This window comes from Leuresthes tenuis, unplaced genomic scaffold (genome assembly GCF_036924035.1).
Source record: "Leuresthes tenuis unplaced genomic scaffold, fLeuTen1.0.hap1 SCAF_13, whole genome shotgun sequence".
In the NCBI taxonomy this organism is placed as follows: Eukaryota; Metazoa; Chordata; class Actinopteri; order Atheriniformes; family Atherinopsidae; genus Leuresthes; species Leuresthes tenuis.
The window spans coordinates 5,219,442-5,239,656 of record NW_027325367.1 but is presented as its reverse complement, the minus strand read 5'-3'; the positions used below and the strand labels follow the sequence as shown (position 1 = coordinate 5,239,656).

At 37.5% G+C, this 20,215-nt stretch overlaps 1 protein-coding gene across 1 annotated transcript in view; it reads left to right on the top strand.

The window, feature by feature from the left end:
* The window catches only part of LOC140267415 (clavesin-2), a 41,836-nt gene extending 22,288 nt beyond the window's left edge, over window positions 1-19,548 (top strand). Inside the window, exons 3-5 of the mRNA XM_072362683.1 lie at window positions 7,520-7,630; window positions 7,782-8,014; window positions 10,543-19,548. Of these exons, the coding sequence (XP_072218784.1) occupies window positions 7,520-7,630; window positions 7,782-8,014; window positions 10,543-10,636 (438 nt within the window). The 3' untranslated portion in view covers window positions 10,637-19,548. The remainder of the gene's footprint in view (window positions 1-7,519; window positions 7,631-7,781; window positions 8,015-10,542) is intronic.
* The last annotated feature ends 667 nt before the right edge of the window (window positions 19,549-20,215 follow it).

The window sequence follows — 20,215 nt, the reverse complement described above, 5'->3', positions numbered from 1 at the left end:
CTTGTGTCATGCTCCTTAATTTTGATGTGCCTCTGTGGATTTCCATTCTCTGTGTTCTCGCTCTACCTCTTCCATCAGAAGGGTTTGTTGTCAGTTCAGATCTTTTGCTATGTCCTCGCTCTCATTGTCTGCCACAGTATCTGTTTCCTTTTCCTTTCCATGTGTTGGTTATCTTCCATGCCTTGTCAACACCTGTTTCTTGCCTTTTTTCATGGATCACCATAATATCCGCCAGAGATGTACCTTTAGTTTGCTGAAGTGAGTGAAAGCTAAAGTTTTATATACTCCTGATCTTGCTGCCTGTGAGCTTGCATTTCACCTCGGAGGTGAACATTAACTCAGGGATGTTGTGAATCTGGGTCCCATCATCTACTTTCACCTACTCTCGTGTAGCTGTCACAGCTCTCTTTGATAAACTGAATAATGAATGAATGTAGCTCTGTGCGACCTGATGTTACGACTTCAGGAGGTTCAGCCATGAAATATGTGCTGCGCCCACCACAAAACAGCTGTGATCCATCTTCCTCCTCGTCCTGCTGGTGTGTCAGTGCTGTCTTTTATGTCGTCTCTGTCATCCTGAAAAAGGCTCTATTATTTATCCTCCTCTCTTGTTGCTGCAGTTTTATTTTGGATCAATTTCAGTGTTTAATCGATTAGCTCTTAATGCTCCAAGAGGAAGTAATTGGTTTTATTTTATTATATAAATAATATAAAGGTTGTTTGGGTTTCATTGCCATTGTCAGATTACAGTATATGTAAATCACAAGTACTTACTATGTTGTTGTATTTGGCCTCAGATGCTGACTCACCTTCCTCTAATGTGCTGCTTTGACTGAAATCTGACCCGGCGTCCTTTGCCAGCTTCAGTTTAAAGTCCATGGCCTTTTGTCCTCATCACTATTGGATTTCAAAGGTCAATTCAGACAGCAGTAATTGAGAGTTGTAAAATCCCAAAATGATGCAGGTGCATATATTTTTCTTTTAAAACAAAGCCTGAAACAAAAAAAGTTATTTTAAGATTCCTCACATTTTATCATCAGTGTGGCTGTTGCTCATTAAATTTAAATAGCATGTAAGGGAGATCTTATTCCTGAAGTTTATGTAAACTAATGTTACTTTATGCAGAATTATGACCAGATATATGTACATTATATTTATGATAAGATGCAAACATTTATGAAAGATAAGACTGTTGCAAACCATTGATTAGAAAGTAAAAGATCCATCTATAAAGCCATTTTTGTGCCTTCACGTATTTCTAAGGTGTAAAAATGAAGACTTTTTTGATCTATTAGCAGAAAGAAGCTGGAAGCACAACACTAAAAGATTTTCACCATCTGTTTAAATGTCCAGCTGATACAAAGCAACATTTTCATTTTTAGCCAGTTGTGTACATTTGATGATATAAAGTATAATCAGAGTTCAATCTTGGACTTTAAAGCACTTCAAAAACACATCAGCACATCCCTCCTTCTGCTACTTGTCCTGCACTCAAGTCTGGAATTTACTGTTGAACTAATGTGTGTTTGGAGCTCTTTCTGAGATTACTAAATTATGAATGTGTTGAAATCTTTATACTCTTTTTGGAGGTACGGGCTGGATTGTTGATTGTATCCACACCACATACAGACTGCCTCATTGGGTTTGTGTTTACTTATTTTCACTTTCAAGAGTTTGCTGAGCTGCGGGGCCTCAATTCCACCACAATTACATCCAATCACAGTTCCAAACCTCTCAGTGGTTACCATTTCAAAAGAATCTCTTGATTGTACCATTTTTATTGTAGATAAAAGAAAATGTGTTGTTGATGCATTCGATTAGAGGGTAAAAAATCAGAAATGAAAAATAGGTAACAGCATAGATGCATGAGGAGAAAGCTTTGCATTTTGGACTGACATGGTTTCTATAAAAGTGCCCATAGACGATTATCCTGCAGTGTTTTGATGGCCTAATATGTAAATTAGAATAAATCCCATAACCGTGTACCTGCTGCTTGTCACATTCAGGCTTTTCCCTTCATCTCTGACTGTTTGAGAAAGGTACATCACCACAGTTGTTAAATATTCACCCAAAGTGACACTTACATAATACCTTTACAGCCCAAATCCTCTCAGTCACACTCCGAAGTGTTTCTCCGTGAACAGCAAGATGTGCACTGCAGGTAAATTTGGTTTTGCTTTGGGGAAAATCTGATGTCAAACACTAAGAGATTGCAATGTTTTGAAGAGCATTTAATTCAGTGAGACAAGGTTATATCTGTGAACAGATTTACACTGTTTTACTGTAAATCCTTTATCTTTCAAGTCATTAATCTGGTCATTCACTCAGGATCAGGTGTCAGCTGCTGTATTAAGTGCTTAGATGTCTTTTTGAGACATTAAATTAAGTCTTTGCTTTCTCTTAAAGGTTATGCTTTTTGGTCATTTTGGAGCCTTGAAATGTAGTCCTTATAAAACCTTTAGTCTTTCCGGTTAAATATGCTATGTTTTCTATTGTAGCGATTACAACTTCTGGAGTAAGGCATCAGGAAACAGGAAAATCTTATAATTCTGTTTTTAAAAAGCCTGAAGTTATGTGGGAGATTGTATCATATGTATGATTTCCAAAAAAAAAATAAAAGCAGACTTTTATTCAACCATTCAAACCATTCAAAACTTTGTGGACAGAAAGCAGACTTGTTCTGGATGACCAAAGATGCCTGCAGGTTCCTAAAATACCCGAAAAACTGCAGTATTTAAAAATAGATTCTCTGACAGACGGTAATCTAATGTAGACATCTCAAAACGGATCTTCCACTTTTCCATTGTCATTGCAGACTAGATATCACGAAAGAATACAAAAAAAAAAGAGCTGTTCACCACTGAAGATACTAGAACTGTTCTATTTTTAGATTGTTATTAACATTATATATAATGTTAATATATATAATAAAGGCCACTCCACACAGTGGTAATAATCATAGCACAGCTTGGTCTGCTTAGGAGACAGTAAAGAGACAAAAATAGTAAAAGCACGGGTCAATTTAAAGTATGCGGCATGAGCATTCAAATAGCAGCCAACAATTGTAACACTACTTAAGAAACGTACACGTAGCAAGGTGGCAGCACCACCTACACTATAATATGCAGCTATTCCAGGGGTCATTCTGAAACCAAAGAAAAAAACGTATTGGTTTCCACAAAAAGTAAAGAAATAAATAAAATGTTCCACACATCCCAGACAAGACCCCATGCATGTCCCATCCTGCCTTTTGGGACACATCATGAAGAATGTAACCAAGTTAAAGTCTATAAAATGCAGGAAAGTAGCAAGAAAGGTAGTGAAAACCCCTTCAAGTCTCACCAGACATGCATGATAGCAACACCTGCAGTTGCAGCCAGTTGAGCCCATTAAATGCACAGAGACTGGAACTGCAAGGCCAGCAGAGGAGTGTGACACCTGCACAGTTTTACCCTCTGTTGAAATGTCACACGGCTGGTGACATAAGCATACTTTGGTGTGAAACTTAAATAAGATATGAATGGCCAGTGGGGGAGTTGGGAGGGGGGCAGTTGTGTCTGGTCAAGGTGCACGATTTATTGTACCAATACGTAATCAGCCTGAATCTTTGGTGTGCCAGAAAAAGTTAAACAAAAACTAAGAGTTCATCCCTTCCAGCACCTATTTTCATATGTGAAAAAAGATTCTTAGTCATTCCTATAATTACTGTAAAAGGAAAAAAAACATCACCCACAAGATTGGCAGATTTTAAAATCATGTCGCAGGTTGCAGCCCCAGGTCAGATTTGGGGGAAAATCTGCCTGAGCGCTTGATGCCTTAAAGCTGGAGGTGGATGCTGTTTTTTTTTTTACTAAGCTTTGGAAAGAAAATCATTTCTAATGAAGCCACAGGCTCCCAGGAGGGCAAGCAGGGGGTTGAGTAAACATCAAAATGTATAAATGTAGTGGTCATAAATCAAAGAAACCAAAACAAGCAAAGAAAAAACACTTAAGTCTCATCCGTTCCACATTTGTCCCGTTGATGTAGGCAGACTCACCCTCATCTTCTGTCGCTTGTAATCTTCTTCAGCCTTTTGCTGTTTCTGAACATACTCAGCAGTGACCTGCAGCAGGAATCCAAAAATAGATCTCCTCTCTTACTCATTTGTTTAGGATCGACTTTTGCCTCCCAGTAGCCCAACATCAAAGAAAATGCTGAAGTGGTTATGACTGGGTGGTCTTAGAAATTGGCTGCTTGCATCTATTGAATATTAAAGCTTCCTACATGCCAACAACCTAAAAGTGCTCTTAAAAATGCTGTATTTTTCTACTCTGTCAAAACAAGAGGAGAATAAATATCTAACCCATCCTCCTACAAATGCACTAAGTGGCTAAAACAGATTTATTTTAAGGTTTTAATCCATTTATCTGTCATTTAATTGCCATTAAATTTTGTTTGACCTGTTTGTCTTTGCTTGGGCATTTTCTAATGTATTGTTCAAACATTATAATGGTTCTAAAAACTATTTTTATTCACATATCAAATAGTTTTTTTTACTTCTGCTCCTGGAAATTGGATTCCTGGCAAACAAAAGGAGTTTAAACAAATCAACAAATTATGATAAAAAATAAATGTTTCAGCTTATATATGATGACACAAATTGAATTGTCAAACTTAATATTCGCATTTCTTTAGGTTTTGAGTGATTATTTTCCATATTTGGCACATTCATAAAGATATGATTGTCCCCAGCCAGTTCTATCCAGGGGCCTATGAAGCAGGATGTTGTGTAACGAGTGTATCTCCATCGCAACTTATGCTGGAAGCCTAACCTCCTTCAGAGCAGGATAAGAAATCAACAGACGTGAAAGTACCACCTTCAGGCAAGTCAGTTGCATCAAATGATGCACGTTCATGTTTGAATGCGGATCCATCGTGTGAACTTCTTATGAAAAGACATAAACATTTCCCAGAGTTTTCAAAAAGATCCAATGTCAGAAGGTCAAGAGCTTTTAATGTCATGTGCTGTAATAAACAAGTTATTGTAGAAATCTAAAAAGATGCTCTCATGGACACATTGCTGCTTTACTACACATTCCTTCATTTCCACAGTTTCCAAGTCTGCCTTTTTAATGCAATTTCACTTGCTTTAGGTTTGTTACTTGGCAATGCCAGCTCTCACTGTGGAGTCTCAGCAGAAAAGAATGGAGACGCTTTTTGGGTGAGGGAGAAACCCAAGTAATGCTCCGTGTTTGGATGGAAGACTTTGGATGGGCACACACATTTCACTGGCGTAGGGGGATGTAATATAGGCATGACATGCACACTCTTGTATCAGCAGCTTTTCCCAACCGTGTTTCCCACGGATATTCTTTACAGCACTTCCTGTTATTCTCAGTGCATCGTCCTCCATGTGCACACAGACACCTCTTATCTTCTTTTCTCTTTAGACTTCACCTTTGAAAGCAAATCAGTGCATTTGCTGCTGCTACCACTCCCCCCCCCCCCCCCCCCCCTCTAGTCTCTCCACTGTAACAGAAGGCCTGCAGCTCATAATCCATTTTCAGTTTTCATGTATAATGCATCCTTCATCAAAGTGAAAATGTCTGCCGGTGTAGAGGCCAGGCCAGAGGTTCGGGGCAGAGGAGCCCAGAGGCAGCTAACAGCGGAGAGCAGGAAGGGCTGTCTGACAAGCATTTGACCAAAAACACTAGTATCTGACACAGTGTTTAGTTCATAGTTTAATCCTAAAGGGAGGAGGAGTATTTGTATAGGATCAGTCGGTGTCAGTCTAAGTAAGCCTATTTTAACATATCTACACTGTTAAAATGTGTCTTATCTATATGTGAAATCATTTTTGTAAGATAAAAGTTTGGGGTATCTCCACAAGCACCTTGGGTACCTGAAATAAGGGGGAAAATATATTTAGATTTTCTCTTTTTTTATAAGGTTAATTTGTCTCTTAATTAGTTTAGCTTGAAGATTGTAAGTTTATGTGACAAAATGTTAAAAATGTCCCATAAAACCTGACAGAAATTACGTTTTTTTAGATTTTGTATAGAACAAAAGAAAAACTTTTACGCAGAAGTTGTGATGTTTCTTCTCAACATGGAAAATTTAGGCTGCTTCAGAAAGAAAACTTTCACTTTACATGGAAACACCAGTTTGCATGTAAATATGAACACAAATAGCCAGACTTTGTACAGCCCGTTAGCTAACTTCTTTCCTACTGAAGCGATATTCCTGCTGCGACTTTGGTTGTGATGATTCATGTCAGTCAAATCCTGATGCAGACACCCTACATGACCTCAGACACCGTCGTTGTCTCCTTCTCTCTCACACAGTGCCACGGTTTTATCTGCCCAAAGCCATTTTCATCAGCCAGCTCTTATGTCATAATGTAATCTTGCCACATTGCTGAACCATAGCCAAATCATGACTGTAATTATGATAATTGTGTCCAGCCTTCTAGGAAACACTGCAATGGGCTCAGATACCACACACTAACCTACCCGAAGACGGATTCATTTCCCTCAGGCCTTGTGACTCCAAAATAGACCAGACCATTTCCTATTGACTATGAGATTAGAGCCCATTTGCAAAACTAATCTAATGAAAAGGGACAGGAAACTCACAGAGGTGATTTTACGTTTACTGTAACTCACAAAGCCTTTTCTGTTTGAGAAAAGGCTGTTTTAATCCTTCTGATTCAGATGACAGTCTTGGTGTAGCTGAACAAAACTATATCATCCTGGTAAATTGGGTAATAATAATAATAACTTTAATTTATATAGAGCAAACAAGCAGAACACAAGACACCACAGACAGGATGAAGGGGATTACTGGTTGAAAGCCATGTTGAAGAGATGAGTTTTGAGGGTTTTGGAAGTGTCCAGAGTTGGGCCATTGTGTATTGGGGGGAGATAGTTCCAGAGGGTGGGTGCGGCTAAACTGAAGGCCCGATCCCTGAAGGTGCGGAGTCGGGAGCAGGGAATGGAGAGCAGGCTGGAGTCAGAGGAGCATTTATTCGTTTTACACCATAAGCAGTTTTCAGGTTGGAGATTTGGATATTTTAAGTTAAATATTTAATGAAACTGGCTGTTGTCTGTCTGCTAATCATCTGAAAACAAAATAAGTTTATTTTTCAAGGAATTGTGCTGGACAATATTTGTTTTGCTTGATGGTTAGACTTAAATATTCTTGAAAAAATCACATCACATTGCCTGAACACGTTTCTGTACGAAACAACAGGTGATGAAAAATGTTACCATCTGTGCCACTATTAACATTATTCTTATTAGTGTCATTTGTTTTTTCTTCAATATTACTGATGACGGACGCCCTTTCTATAGCCCTACACAAACAGGTTTGAAAAATAAAAACAACCTGGAGGTGTAATCATCATTATAGATAATTGAATTAGTCTCTCATTTCCCCATTACCTCCACGTTCCACACGTTTGAGAAACACGTGTCATCACGGGATTATTGCCTGGAACGTTAATTTCATCTCTAATTTCTTCTTTTCTTGTTTCCAACAGGACAGTTTTCCTGCCAGATTTGGAGGCATCCACTTTGTGAACCAGCCCTGGTACATCCACGCTCTCTATACTGTCATTCGACCCTTCCTCAAAGACAAGACCAGGAAGAGGGTACGTCGAGAGATTTGTCCACATTTACGTTGTTGGAAATACCTAAACAGAGCTAAACATGCCTTTATTTTGGTCTTATTGTTACATGAGACAGTAATGCCACAGCTTCTCCTGCAGCATGCTCTTTATCTAGACCATCTTCCTTTTGCAGATCTTCATGCATGGTAACAACCTGAACAGCCTCCATCAGCTCATCCACCCCGAGATCTTGCCATCAGAGCTGGGAGGGATGATGCCGCCGTATGATATGGGCACGTGGGCTCGTACGCTGCTTGACCACGCCTACGATGAGGAGACGGACTACTGTCCCGAGTCCTACACCCTGTCAGTGCAAGACCTGGAGAGAGACCTGGAGAAAAACATGTCCCCAAAAACCATGAAGAGGTCAGTGTGTCCTCTGTTGAACTGATTTTTCTGCAGGAAATGTGTTCTGTGTAGTATTTTTCTAACTTGACTTCCAAACTTTACTCCTCCAAATGGAACCAGACAGATTTCAGGACTAAATAGTGCATTTAAAACTAATATAAGCCCTAATTTGGAGAAGTTAAACCTACGTAGAATGTCCTTAACTGAGGCTGCATGGTCCAAACCCTTTACTGTTATCTCCTCATTATGTGTCAGTGTTAAGCAGAGCAGCAGTACGTTGTGAATCTAATCAGATTATCTTTGCACAATTAGAGTAAACAAATGAGACAATAATAAAGCTAATTTGTAGATTTCTATCTCAGTATGGTCTTCTTGTCATCTTTGGCTCAGCTGATGAGGATAAACATGCACTAATTAGTTCCATTTGACTATTTATTGTATCAATTAGATATTTATTTCATTCATTTTATAATAAAAAAAAGATGTTAGCAAACATTATCCAAGATGAGTGTGACCCATGTGGGTCTGGATAGAAAAAAGAAGCAATAGATAAACATAGAGGGAAAGTGGAGAAAGTTGACCCATCCTTTGTATCTTAGCAACCATTCACTTTCATTGTGATGTGACCATTCATTTTGAAAGCATCCATCCTTTCTACCAGACTGTAAAAAGAAGAAGCACCAGTTTCACATCAATTCATCCAGGTATAAATATATTTCTACTGCATCTTTATTCGTAACCATGCAAAGCTTTTAGCAAAATATCAGATCAATTGAACAGTGATTTGCACTGGTCTTCACTGGCCTTTCCTTTCGACATCGGCTGTATCGTGCCATTATTCATTTAGGCAGTTTTTGATTTAGATTTAGACGTGTTTGACTAAAATGTTCATTAGTTTTAGGGACGTTTTATCTAGATTTACTCATCGATCTTCTGTTTTGGGGAGGTTTACAACTTAGTGAAACCTTTCTGTTAGATTTTATATCTGGTTAACTTTAAGGAACAAAATATTAAACTTTGTAAAACAAAAGAAGACGATTTAATTAAGAGGCAAGTTATCTTTAAAATGTGTCACGAGTTTGAGCAACAGCAAACTTTTTCATAAAAAGACGTATTTTTTTAATTCTTTGTCATAGATTCATTCTTCTGTCTCTTTTTCTCTTAACTTGAGTACACTTGAGTTGACTACATGAGTAAAAATGTCTTATCTTACTCTCCTTTGAATTTAAAAGGTGGAAAAATATGACGAAATGAAACCTTGCAGAAAGTAGAATAAGTACATTTATCAATTGATAATCAAGTTGGAGACATTAAAACAGGAAAAAAAAAAGAATTCTTTAATGTAAAGACCTCTTTAGCTCAGTGTTGTTGAGCATGTTTGACATTTCGTGCTGTATCATTCCCCCCTATAGGCCACTGTGTAATATAATTCCCTTTGACAGTAGATCATCTCTTCACTGTGGGACATAAACACTCTCATTCACTCGAACACATTCATGTTATGTGATGCAAACGACCCTGAGTTGAGACAGCAGACTGTCACTGCAGGGCTGCACAACCTGCCCAATTATCGATGAATCATTAGTCAGTAATTAATTATCTGACAATGACACTGTTGTTAAAAACCCTTTCAGCTGCATTTCCAGTTCCCTGGAGCTATGAATATAGACACCTTTTTAATTACTAATATCAAAATCTGCATCTACAGTAGTGTTGAGGCTAACTCTAACTGTTTTGCTGTTAATGAAAACAGAATAAACACAAAAACTCAGACTTACACTAAACTTTATTTTAAAAAATTATCTACATGAAAGAGCAACGAAGCATAAATTAAGTACATATCATGACTCTTGCATTTCAAGTAACTTATTCACCATTTTCATTAAGTAATGTAGAAAATAGCATCTTTAATTTACAGAAAAGAAATAATGTGCATAACTTTTACAAAATTTAGTTAATCAATAACAGTATATACGGGCATTGGAGCTGTACATAATATACTGTCAGAAGTTGAAAATGGTGTTATATACTTTCTTCTTGTCCAAAATGTTGTATTTCATCTAAAATTTACACCTGGACAAACTGCCAAATATTGATTTTTTGTAAGAAGAACTGCCTGGATCAGAGAGGGTTTGCAAGCTGCACTGATCTGATATTTCAGATCAATACAAACCCTGACAGTCACTGCTTTTTTTGTCTGTTATAATGACATTTAGTGTCAGCCTCAGCAGGCACCCCAGCCGGTTTTCAGCTATCTCTCTATCTCTGTTAGTTTACATTAAATAAGTTCAAGGACTTACACAAAGTGAGGTCAACAGCTGTTAAATCTGTGAGAAAGAGAACAGCACAACTAGATTTATAATCAGGAACTTGCTGATGCTGTGACACCGGAGGCTGAGCGGCTAACTGCAACAAGATGACTACAGAGGATAACCTATCTGTGCACTTTACAGCTGACATTAAAACAGAAGTACAGTCATAATGACTAAATCTTGGATATGTCTCTGTTATTAGAACCAAAAATGTTGTGTTCTGTGTTCCTGTAGGTCTCAGTCAGTGGTGGAACCAGGAGTCCTGAAGAGACCAGACAAAGTCAAGAGCGAAGAAGACAACATGCAGCCGCTACTCTCGCTGGACTAAGCTGCATATAAACAGATCAAACGCATACACAAACCAGTATTTCCACACACAGATACACTAATTTACTTCTGCACATACTGGAAGCGACACACGCCCCTGCAAAAACCCCATCCTCCAGAAAATGCTGCCGCCGCTGCTGTTGGATTTGTTTCTCTTGAACTTAAGGAAAAGCAGACGACCAGAGACAAAAGGGACGTTTTCTCAGACCGAAAGGCATCCCAAAAGCTACCGATGGTGTTCTATACAGTATATTTATTTATTTAGTTACATGTCAAGTGCCAATTCCTGAAACTGAAAATTAACGTCTTTAAACAATTCAGTGGGGAGCAGGGAAGATGCGACTTGAGAGCAAGCAAAGCTGCAAAAAGGACAAATGGCGAAGGTGCCACACACGTGTGAAGACAGTCTTTCTCACAGTTGTACAGTATTCAGATGATAAAGGATGTGAAGAAACTGCCAATCATAATTCAAAGAGCCCTTTGGATCTCACATTTTCTTTTTCTTCGTGCAGTAATTTGAGGAAGATGCTCCATATGTGCAAGCAGGATGGCTCAGAATCTGCAGACGTGACGTGATAATGAGCTCGTTCAACCTCCTTGACCTAAACGTGCAAAAAGGCACCGCTTTTAGGAGGAGTTTATCGCTCGTCTATTGCTTCCAGAGGACAATTGGCCTCTTTGCTGTGAAAATAGTTTCTATACTATCAGTCTCGCTCCAGTTATCTCTTGGAAAAGCAAACCTCCCTTTACGGTAAGAGTTGGCTCTATGAATCATCTGCTTTTTCCCCTTCAGCCGTTTGCTTTCTTTTTTGGCCCACATATCACAGAATGCAGTGGTTTCTCCCGCCATTAGAAAAAGTACAAAGCTGCAGGCCCTTCTTGAACAACAACTCGCATCATTATGTGTTTGCCTGGCACAAGATGACCAAAAGATGTGTTTTCAGAATCTAATGGGCAGCCAGAAATATAAGGTTTGATTCTTTTCTGTGACTTTGTGACACATTCACTATATTTTTGTTGATAACAACCCTCTAAAAAGTCAGACATTAAACAACAGTTTATTTAAAACAACAGTATAACATCAGCTCCAATTTCTTGAGGGTTAAAATGTTAGTATAAGATTTATAGAATTAGGAATTAATTGCACTGTTTGTGTTTTGTTGTTTACAAGAAATCACATGTACATTATACAATATTACACGGTTCAGTTCCTTTTGCATCTATTTAAGCTCATAATGTTTTAATGCACCTGAAAATCAAATATTAGTATTTCTAGTGTGACATTTACAACTTGAGCTTTCAGCTGCATCCCATGCTAGAATAATTATGAATATTCATGTGCCATCATCTCATGAGAAATTTACCCCAGCACCACCATTAGGCTAACGAGTTGTAGTTTTTAAGAGCTGGAACAAAACTCACGTTTCATTTTTTTGTGTGTGTGTGTTCAGTGTTCAGGGACAAACTAACTAAATCATTTGTTAGCGGCTGACTCCTAAAAGGCCCCGGTGGAGTTTGAGAGCACTTGTCATTGTCTGGTGTAATGCTTTTACAGTTACAAGCCGTGCCAACGCATTTTCACTCCCAACTTGTCTCATGCTAACTCTTGGTCAGGAGCCTTTGGCATCACATTTGGCTTAGATGTGTGCACAGTTAAGGCTACGATTGTGCCATTTCACAGGACCACCATCCTTTTCCCATTATACATGCAGGGGAGTTTAACCAAAGTCAAAGTCAGCTTTATTGTCAATTTTGTAGTACATATTCCTGACTCTCGGTCTCCCTAACAACACAGTAAATATTCAAATAAAACAGCAAACACTGAATAAAAGTCTTAATATAAGAAAATACAAGAAGAAGTATGAGGATGAAAAGTATAAAACATAAAATATATGCTATTATGTGCAAAAAAAGTAGCAAAAACAGTAAACTATAAGTGTGGAATATAAATACAAATAACATAATATTTTCTCTGAAGGAGATCATCATGCATGTAAGTATGGCTGAATTAACTATTAATTAATTATTTTCAGTCATGATTTCTGACACGTTTAGCCATCTGACAAAAGAAACAAAAAAAATACAAAAGGAGTCAACTTTGGAGCATGTACAGAGCACCTATTCCCATTTGACCCTAGTTGAGTCTAAGAGTGATTCAAACCCTGACACATTATCTGGGTTTGTTAATTCAGTTTTGAGAAGCTTGATTCCAAACGATTGTGGTCGTCAGACTAACATGTTTACATGCATTTTACACTCTAATTTGGTTTAGTTGTGCCATGTAAATGTATTTATAGTACAGTCTTTGTTTGGTTAAGTTTAGGCAACAAAATTTCTGGGAAAACAAGTAAGAAAAACATTATAGTTTGAGTTGAATTATCTTCATAAAGGGATGTGTGTGTGTGTCCCTTTCTAAAATGTATATCTAGATACATGGAGTGCAGTATGATTCAGGGAAAACGCGTTTTTTTGTCCAGAATGATTTGGTGCTATTTGATGCATTCTGAAAAAGTTCTTAACATTTCTTTAACTGAAAACAAGCTATTGATGATTATGGAATTACTTCCGTCAAATACAGAATTTCCTGTGCTAAAACAGCACTTGAAAAAAGCATGAAAAAATGCACTTGAAAGTTCTTATTGGTCTGGCGCAGATTTACTTTAAGTATTTTTTACTATTATTTGCCTCCATCGACTCAAATATGTATGATGCCACAGCAGCCATCACTTTCGAACTCACTGTAAGACCATAAATCTTCAGCAATAAATTGGGTAAAAACATGCTGTAAATGTCTTTGACCTTGTTAGGTTGTGGCTGAGTTATGTTTGGGAAAAGTCTTTCTCATTAGCATCTTTATATTGTCTGTTGTTATCATTTGTGCTAGCTGCATGAGCATCCATGGATTCGGCATAAGTTTTACCACGCCATCTCTCAGGTGAGCGTTTATATTTGTTCTGCTGTTGTACCTCATCAGTGCTCTACAAACTTTACAAGCGGCGGAAGGTTTTGTGTTATAAAATGTTTTTCAAGCTTTTATTTTTACATTTGATGCTGCATTGGGATCCCCGTCAGTGTTGTCAGTCGTGTTGTTTTTTGTTTTTAAATCGCACGCAACAATATTCTTAAATTTGACTCTTTTGTTGATGTGGAAATCTCACACTGACTCTACAGGATCTGCAGTAAAACTTCAATTAGCTGACTTTTAAGAGCAGTTTATGTTCCATTTAGATTAATTCAGTGGTCCAAGTCTGATTTTATTACACCTGCAATTTTAAATCAGCCGTTGATATCTTCTGCAGCAAGTGTCTCCTGTCTGTCCTGGGTTAGCACAGCAGCATGCCAACCCACCATGACGTAAAACCCATCAAGACATGATCATAAGCCTGTCTGTGTGACAAAAACACATGCCAAGCACTCAAGACCAAGCTTCTCTACAAGTTAGGAGTGAAAAAAAGCGGTATGATATATGGTCCACTATTAGCATAAATGGGTACATAGTCCCGCTGGCCACAGATCGGTCTATCTCACACAGTTTTCATGATTCATGACTGAGGCAGCATTAAAATATTCTGCCTGCTCCGTGGTCTCCACATCGCTCCTTTATCTGAAGATCCCCACAGCACTCATTGTTTTCGTCTTTCATGCTGTGTTTATTTAAATGCAGAGAATATATACGTTGTAATAAAGCTCCCACCTCACTGTAAATCCTAGTTTGAATTTAGGTTAAACAATAGATCAAATCTTAGGCTCTGCTAAGGGGTTTGTGTTCTCAGGACAGTGTGTATCATGCTTTGTTCCAGAGCATCACGAGAGCAAATTCACCAACGAATACAGATGTGTGTCATGTTGCATCTGTTGGGGGCCTTTGTTCGCTTGGTAACTTGGAGATAAATGATTTAAAATATGCAGAAAAGTCTCGATCTTTTTTTATTTTACAAGAAAAATCCACAAGTTCCTTTAAAATTGTCAAAGGTCCCTAACAGCACCTGAATACAACAAACCTGCAGATATTTAAATCTGCAGTGAGGAACTTATTATTCCACACTGGATTCCAGTCGATTGGGCTGTAAACATGATTGGCATGTTGTAAAATATTCTTAATATTTTCTGTACAGAGGTTTTAAATGACTTAGAGTTTATTTGTACCTTTATTTCAGATTATTGATATTTAGAGTATATCATTTTATTATAATTAGATTGTAATCTAAACCCAGCAGTTAGACAAGCTACTGCTACAGTATGCTGTAGATAAACGAAAATGTCTAAATGACACAGACTTTATGTTTGGTTCTCACTGTTTTTTTAGATAACACTGACTTCCCATAAAGGCTTATTAAATGAAAAAACTATCTGAAGGTGTCTAAAGGTGTTTGGCATTGTAGTTTTGGTTCTTCAGCATCAAGCATTCACCACAGGCATTTTAAGGGCACAGGTATGACAACAGAATGTTAAGAAGGACAAAAAGGGAGACTGTACAGAGCAGCTCAGAATCAGGTTGGCAAATAGACAGCCAAGCAGATCACTGAAAAGCCGGCAGGCAGGAGGCAAGAGGTGGCTGGCTGCAACCAGAACAGACAGCTGGAATGTTAAACTATCAAACCAGCGTACATGACATGTCAACCCCACTTAGAGCAGCTCAGAGGCTCTGCCCTGGTTTCCCCTTCAATTCACGCTGGTTCCACTGACGTTTAGTTACTGAGATGATTATCTGTGGTGGTGATGCTGTACATTTACTGAATATGTAATCTGTCGGTCGCCCTCAGCAGACAGCATCCACAAAAAACTGTTTAAAAACCTGTCCAGAGTGATGTCTCACTGAATTCTCCCTTTTTATTAAATCCTGTGAAGCTACATCTGTTAAGATTTCTGTTTCACATCGATCATCCAGCCCATCCCATGTCAATTTAACCATTTCTTTTGAAGACCTCCCTATCCTAAATGTTCAGTGTCTATGATTCTTCCTTGTGGAAAATCTATCTATTTAATGTTGAAATTCAGAATATTAGAACAAAGTCTAAATTATTCATTAAGTTACAGCTACATCTAAAGAGGGTAGGCTTCTTCTGAATCATTGAGCAACCTTAAAAAAAGGTTAAAAATGAGTACTTAGAAGGGTTCTTAATATTTTTCCTGTTATATTAACAGATGTCAATTTGGTCTACAAGGTCAGTATAAAACTTTATTTGTCAGAAATATAAAGTCAAAGGTGGCAGTGCTGGGTCACACCTAAATATATGCCAATAGTATGTAAATTAACCCCATTAAATGCATAAAAGTTGTTAGAAAATGTTTCAGGGAAAGTACTTTTTTTAAAAGACACCACTGGTTAACAGAAGATTTTTTGACTGATAAATTTCACCATAACTTACTCATTTCATGACACACATCAAGATGTTTTTTTTAGGTATATCATATTTCATAACTCCTCTAAACTTTAATTTGACCAGATTTGAAGAAAATTAGATGTTTCTAAGTAAAGATCTCCTAAAATAAAAAAAAAATGTATTCTGCATAAGATGATCTTTCCATTTGTCTTCCATGTGAAAGATGAAGCAAAATAGCTCAGAAATTAATCACAAAATTGAAAATTTACAAATACATTAAAAAAGGGGGGATTTGCAGGGTTTTGCTTCATGATGTAGCAAGCTTTGGTTGAGTTGACATGTAATTACCTCTATGCGGTGATCTGTTACATATGGCTCACTAATTTCAGGACGGGCAGATAACACAGAGAGGATTAAAGAGGATAAAGCTATATATTCTGCATCTTCAGTCAAAATGAACAATAATCTCAACATGTCATACTTTCATACTATTTTACATATGAATGAAACGCTCAATTGTAAACCTCTTGATCAGATGCTAAACGGGTCAATAACAACTTACAGAAAACTGATCCTTGTTATGTTTTTAGCAATCCTGTCACGTCTGACATATAATGAGGGAACCAGTGTTGAAGTAAAGCTTGTCTTGATATAAAATCATTCTGGAGTCTGATCTGCAATCCGAAAGTTATCCTGATCAGATTATATCAGTTATCACCCGTGCACAAAGTGTGCGTCTGGGAGGAAGGTGTCAGTCTTCAAAAATATAAGTAAAAAACTTTAAAACCATTAACATTAATTTGCTATTTGCTGCATTTTAACAGTTGTTAAACCAGTCACACAATCGGGGTGTATGTAAAAGCAGATTTTGTGCACACATCTGTAACAGTCCGTTAAAGATCCGTTCAGATGTATTTTTCTGTGTTATATTACCCACACAGAGGTGGTAGAATCTGAAAAACCAGTCAGACTTTCAGGAGGAAGAAATGTAAAGATTACTCCCATAAACAGGGACACACACGCTCACACAGCCACTGTAGATGCTTCCAGTTTTTAGGATACAACGTTTACATGAATAAACATCTGTATACTGCTTGAACATAGCTACACCGAATGAAACTGAGTCTCACTCCTGCTGATAGTTCTTAAAGTCAAAGTATTTGTGGATACACAGATAAAGGTCTTTAATTTTATTACAGATACACTTTATTGGATGATGCTTTGTGCTTAACCACACATGCAAGTTTTTTTTCAGCATTTTATTAAAATTGCTATCGACCTTGTTTATTACACAAGCGTCAGATATGTATGTGTTATATGAAGTGTTTAAAAATTCAGCATTTTGAATGTTTTTCTATGTTGTTGTGTCTCCTTCTGGTTCTTGGATCCCAGTTTTGCTGGATACATCCCAGACACCAGCTGCAACAGACTCAGCGTTGTAGATTACTTAAAAAACACTCTTGACAGCCATCCTGGAGGTCCTCAGTAATTGGTTTGAAATTTCTTTTCAAATTGTCTATTGAGGTCAAGCCCAATGAGCATGCGAAGCACGTACCAGATGAAGTTCACCCCTGTGAGTTCTGTTAACTCCATAAAGACACGTCCATCTTGTTAATTGTTTTTAAAGTAAATCTAAGATATTAAAGCGGTATCTTGGGCTGAAGTGGGGTTGTACGTCTTACCTGCAGCAGTCAGAGAGCTCTCAGCTTGGAGAAACAGGAAGAAATTTTGACTGTGACCAACAATTCTGTTGGTCTAATCCCAAAATTCCCACTAGAAGACAGTATAATTAACTGAAAAGCCTGGAATAGCATAAATGCCATCTGTGACATCGATGTTGTTTTGTAAAAAGAATGGGCTTTTTTTAATCCCATATTATCCACCACCAGTCTTAACCACGTATTAACCAAGATTTCTGACCTTAACCAAGTGATGCTACAGCCTAAAGACAATCAAGAAATGACAAAGTTTCATCATAGTGTGTTGTGTTTACAAGTAACCATGGCAACCTTGCAAATCGAGAATGTAGCTTTGCTCAAACCACGGTCACTTCCTGACGTTACCAAATTGATGTTTTTGTCTAAATCCAACCAGAAAGTGAGAAAAATGTGTCTCAGTAAAGTGTTATTGCACAGTTAACGGACCATGTGTTGGTCCATGGTTAAAAGCATGACATTTAGCTGCTCCATCTAAACACCTCTACCTTTATTCTTCCCACAAAGAGAATCCCAAATGCTTTTTAAACCATAGATGTGACTATGATGACAGCTGTGATGTGGAAACACTTGCATGAGCCATATTGCCCTCATGCCACTTGCACATTACAGGATGGAATCATCAGTCATGCTTAAGGATATGGACAGATTGAACTGCTATGAAAGGTTATCTAGAAAATCCTTGCTCTTCTTTGTCCCAGCTCTGACTAGCTGTTAGTTTATCTCTCCCATAAGACTCGCTCCCCAATTCTCCAAACTGAGACTGCCGTCTACTGCAGATAGACTTTCATGATAAATACTCCTACAGTACGTACTTCACACAACTCTACTTTTTTTAAAAAAGCAACACCGTAAGTGGCATCACACTCTTTATTTTGACCACCAAAGTACAAAGTTTAATTAAAAGTTGTTCTCTCTCTCTTCTCACCACACACATAATTCTTAACTGGACCTCCACGATGGTTAAAAACGTATTATGTTCTACAATTTAATGATAAGACTGCAAAGCTTCCATGAGTTCAACAAGCTGCATTTCTCCAGGACTTTCCCCAGACTTAAACACACAAATTACCATGCAAATACTGCCTGTTTGGCAGAGTATGGACGAGAGAACAATCTCATTATACAAATCATATATATGAATGGTTTGCTTTTACCTGGCTTGGGGGTTTGACTCTATAAGGCTATTTAAAAGAAGAAAAGACATTTCTGCTGTCATGGATGTACAATAAATACCCTCTGCTTTCCTGTGCCTCTGAGTTTGCCAGACATCATAAACACTACATATTTATCTTTTTTTACTAGTTGAAGCTGTCAGCCATGACAATGTGTGCACTGTACAGACCGGGTTAAACAAATGTTTGCATGAAGAGTTTGTTCCAAATTAAGGTGACAGAAAAACATTTCCGCAGTCGATGTCTGATATAAATGTATTTTCTGATTTATAGATCAGTTTTTCACAATAATGCCTCATTTTGGAATGAAACTCTCCATCATATGCTTTATTTTTTATGATCTGGTTTCGACAAAACAATTTGTTTCTCACTGACTTTGACTAATGTTGTTACTATTTCAGCCAAAGCCACTTTTTCCTTTTGGAATTTAATGTATTGTTTCCAATCAGTAAGTATTTGTGCTCTGAAGACACTGAATGACTCTTTTGATCTCAGTTTGTTGTTTTCATTTTCATAACAATGTTCTTTGATTGTATAGTTGAGGTAGGAGCTGTAGGAAGACCAAACTTATTATGGAAAGACAGTATATTATAGGAGCAAAAACTGTTCAATTAGCAGGTGTTCAATGTATAAATGTCCTCAAAGACAATTTGCTGAAATGTAAATGATCAAAATAAATATGGACACGCAGATTTCCTCACTGGTGCTATTTCTCTTGTTTTTATGTCTTAAGGTATTTTTCACAACTTCTGTCTTTACTATTTGAGTTTTAGACCAAATAATCCTCACTGCAGGGATCAAAAATCCAGGTTCTATACAAGGTGATGGTGCGAAGCCCCACACCACCTTGCAGCCTCATACTCTCCATTTGTTATATAAACGAATGAATGAATGGATTAATTAACTGATAAATGAATTTATTAATAGATAAATAAGGCCATAGAATAACACCTGGAATAAATAGAGTAATTATAAATCTATAGAGGAGTTGGTAGAGTTCAACGAATATTTCTATTTTTAGTATGTTTATTTAAGGGCAGCCTTTTATTAAATTAAGGAAATTTGAAGATAGGTACATATAAATATATCAAGAAACTTCATTTTTGGCTAGATATGAATTTCCATAGTACACAAATTCTTCAGAAGGTCAAAATGATCTATGCTGAGACCAGCAGCCTTTAATTTAAGAAGATATTAAGTTTTAAAACTCCCAATCCCACCACGGTAGATGGTGTCACATTAAATATTTGGCCTCTCAGGGGAGCATACCCTCTATAAGGAACTTCTTGTGATGTTAAACGCTTCCTGTGTCACTTTGAAACACGTTGCGAGTACTTACCTTAGTTCATCCCTTTGCTCTGTTCCT